At 39.1% G+C, this 2,903-nt stretch overlaps 1 protein-coding gene across 1 annotated transcript; it reads right to left on the bottom strand.

The window, feature by feature from the left end:
- Positions 1 to 1,834: 1,834 nt before the first annotated feature.
- Positions 1,835 to 2,200, bottom strand: LOC116105909 (uncharacterized mitochondrial protein AtMg00820-like). Its single transcript, XM_031392283.1, has one exon. The coding sequence runs from the start codon at positions 2,198 to 2,200 to the stop codon at positions 1,835 to 1,837; it is 366 nt and encodes a 121-aa protein (XP_031248143.1).
- Positions 2,201 to 2,903: the final 703 nt, after the last annotated feature.

The raw sequence follows: 2,903 nt of genomic DNA, 5'->3' as shown, positions 1-2,903 counted from the left end.
GAACTTTTTTTCACCTTTACTTTATTTTTTTCTTTTATTCACTACAAGTCCTATTGGGCTTTGAAGAAGGCCACCTTGTTGAGAAAAATTTAGAGTACACAACTCTAAACTTACTAATGTTGGACCCAAACAAGTAAACAAATTACTTGTATTATACCCACAATTAAAGATACTACAACACTTTTCAAAAACCACTCACAATTTGAAGAGAAATACAAACACTCAAAAGAAAGCTCACAACTCACACTCAAGACACCACACTCAAACTAAGAATACAAAGACTTAATTTTTGAAGGATACCTAACCCAAATGCAAGGGAGGGTATTTATAGTCCTCACCATGCAATCTACATCACATAAATATAAAATTAAGAAATAATTCTAACCATACATTATTACCACATTCTACACACTTCTCCTAAAAAATCTCTTTTCTATATCCCTCTATAATTTTCTAAAAAAATATATTTCTTCCACATTTGTTGAGAAGCTTCTATTGTTTTGGACTAAGATAAAATGGATTGGGCTTTTATTTTCCTTGGGCTGAAATCAAAATATTGGTTGTGTTTTGTAATGGGCTGGGGTTGATCTTCAACACTCCCCCTCAACACCAGCTCTCACTATTTTCACTGTACCGGGTTGACAACGAAACATTTCAAACTTGCCAATGCTCAAGCCTTTTGTGAACAAGTCCGCAACTTGATCATCTGTCTTGATTTGGCTCATCTCAATTTCTTCTTGCAGAACCTTTTCTCTGATAAAATGATAGTGCACTTTAACATGGTTAGTACTTGCATGAAAGACTGGATTCTTTGCCAAACGAATTGCTGACTGATTGTCACAGTATAACAAAACTGCATAATCTACTTGTTGATGTAGATTATTCATTAGCTGTATCAACCATGTACTCTCTTGAGCTGCCATTGCCGCTGCTCGATACTTAGCTTCAGTAGTTGATAATGATACCGTTGGCTATCTCTTGCTACACCAAGAAATTGTTCCAGAACCAAGCTTAAACACATACCCAGTTGTTGATCTCCTAGTGTCATGATCTCCTGCATAGTCAACATTGCAGTAACCAACTAACTTGTAGTCTTCACCTTTCTTGTACAAAAGACCATAGTCAATTGTACTTTCTCCACATATCTCAGTATTCATCGAACTGCTTCCAGATGAGGCTTCTTTGGATTTTGCATGTACTGGCTCATCATATTAACTGCATAAGAAATGTCAGGTCGAGTCAAGGTTAAGTAGATTAGAGTGCCTACCAATTTTCGATTCATTGTCGCATCTTCCAAATCTTTTCCTTCATGTGAACACATTTTGGCATTTGGTTCCATCGGCGTCGAAATCGGCTTGCATTCAAGCATTCCGAACCTCTTCAACAAATCTTTGGAATATTTCTGTTGACAAAGAAGTATTCCTTCTTGTGTGCGATCTACCTCTAGACTAAGGAAGTGCTTGAGCTGTCAAAGTTCCTTCATCTGGAAACGAATTGATAAATTCTCCTTCGGCCAAAGAATTTCTGCCTCATCATCACCAGTTATGATTAAATCATCTATGTACACTAGCATGATAGCTAGCTTTCCTTCATTGGCTTTGACAAACAAGCTGGAATCTGCAGGTGTTACTGAATAACCACTTTATGTTAGAAATTCAGCAATCTTACCATACCACACCCTGGATGCTTGTTTCAACCCGTAAAGTGCTTTTCACAGCTTACACACATATTCAGGATGATCTTGGCTTTGAAAACCCATTGGTTGGATCATGTAGATCTCCCGATTCAGCTCTCCATGAAGAACAACATTCTTCACATCCATCTGTCACAATTTCTAGTCTTTGTTGGCTGCAAGTGCAAGTAGGACTCGTGCAATTGTAAATTTCGCCACTGGACTAAACGTTTCATCATAGTCTAGTCCGTATTGTTGAGAGAAACCACGAGCTACCAATCGTGCCTTGTACCTCTCAATTGACCCATCTGGACAACGTTTTATCTTATAAACCCACTTACAGGATATGGGTTTCACATCTCTTAGCTTTGGCACCAGATCCCAAGTCTGATTTTGCTGAAGTGCATCGATCTCTTCTTTCATAGCTGTCACCCACTCAGAACTTTGCGATGCTTCTTCAAACATCTCAGGTTCTATTATAGTTGCTTCTTCAACTATGGCTGCATTGGCATATTTGGGATTTCGCATTCGTGTTCTTATTGACCTTCAGAGTTGAGATTGTGGAGTTGATTCTTCCGTTTCACTAGGCCCACCTTCTTCGTTTAGTTGTTGAAATATGCCAGTTTGCCAAGGATTATGAGTCACTCTTTGTTCGACATTGTCGCCGTTTGGATCTTCTGATTAATTTGAACTTGGCTGAAGTTGAACAGTATGCTCCCCCATCTTTTGTTGCAGCTTGTCTTCAAATTCTCTTGAGTCTGGCAACACCTCCTTCTTTGAGGACCACCAAGAAGATGTTCATCGAACACCACATCTCGTGAAGTATAGCGTCTTCCACTCGTTGGATCGCAACATTTCCACCCCTTTCTCTGGCTGTCGTATCCCACAAAGATATATCTAACAACTTTCTTGTAAAACTTGCTCCATAAATGATCAGGAACAAATACATAACATAAACAGCCAAATACTCGAAAGTAGCTAACTGTAGGTTTCATGTTCCACAGTTTCTCAGAGGGTGAAACAAATCCTAACCTCGGTTGATGAAGTCTGTTGATCACAAAGGCTACAGTCCTCATTGCTTCAGCCCAAAACCTTCCAAGTACATTCTTTTCATGTAGCATACTCCAACAAATTTCTGCAAGATGCCGGTTCTTTCTCTCCGCTACACCATTCTGTTGTGGCGTGTTGGCACAAGTGTATTGATGACGTATTTGGCATTCCCTTAGGTATT

Source organism: Pistacia vera, unplaced genomic scaffold (assembly GCF_008641045.1).
Source record: "Pistacia vera cultivar Batoury unplaced genomic scaffold, PisVer_v2 Contig507, whole genome shotgun sequence".
Classification (NCBI taxonomy): domain Eukaryota; kingdom Viridiplantae; phylum Streptophyta; class Magnoliopsida; order Sapindales; family Anacardiaceae; genus Pistacia; species Pistacia vera.
The sequence above is the reverse complement of the archived record's forward strand: the minus strand, read 5'-3'. Positions and strand labels throughout refer to the sequence as shown.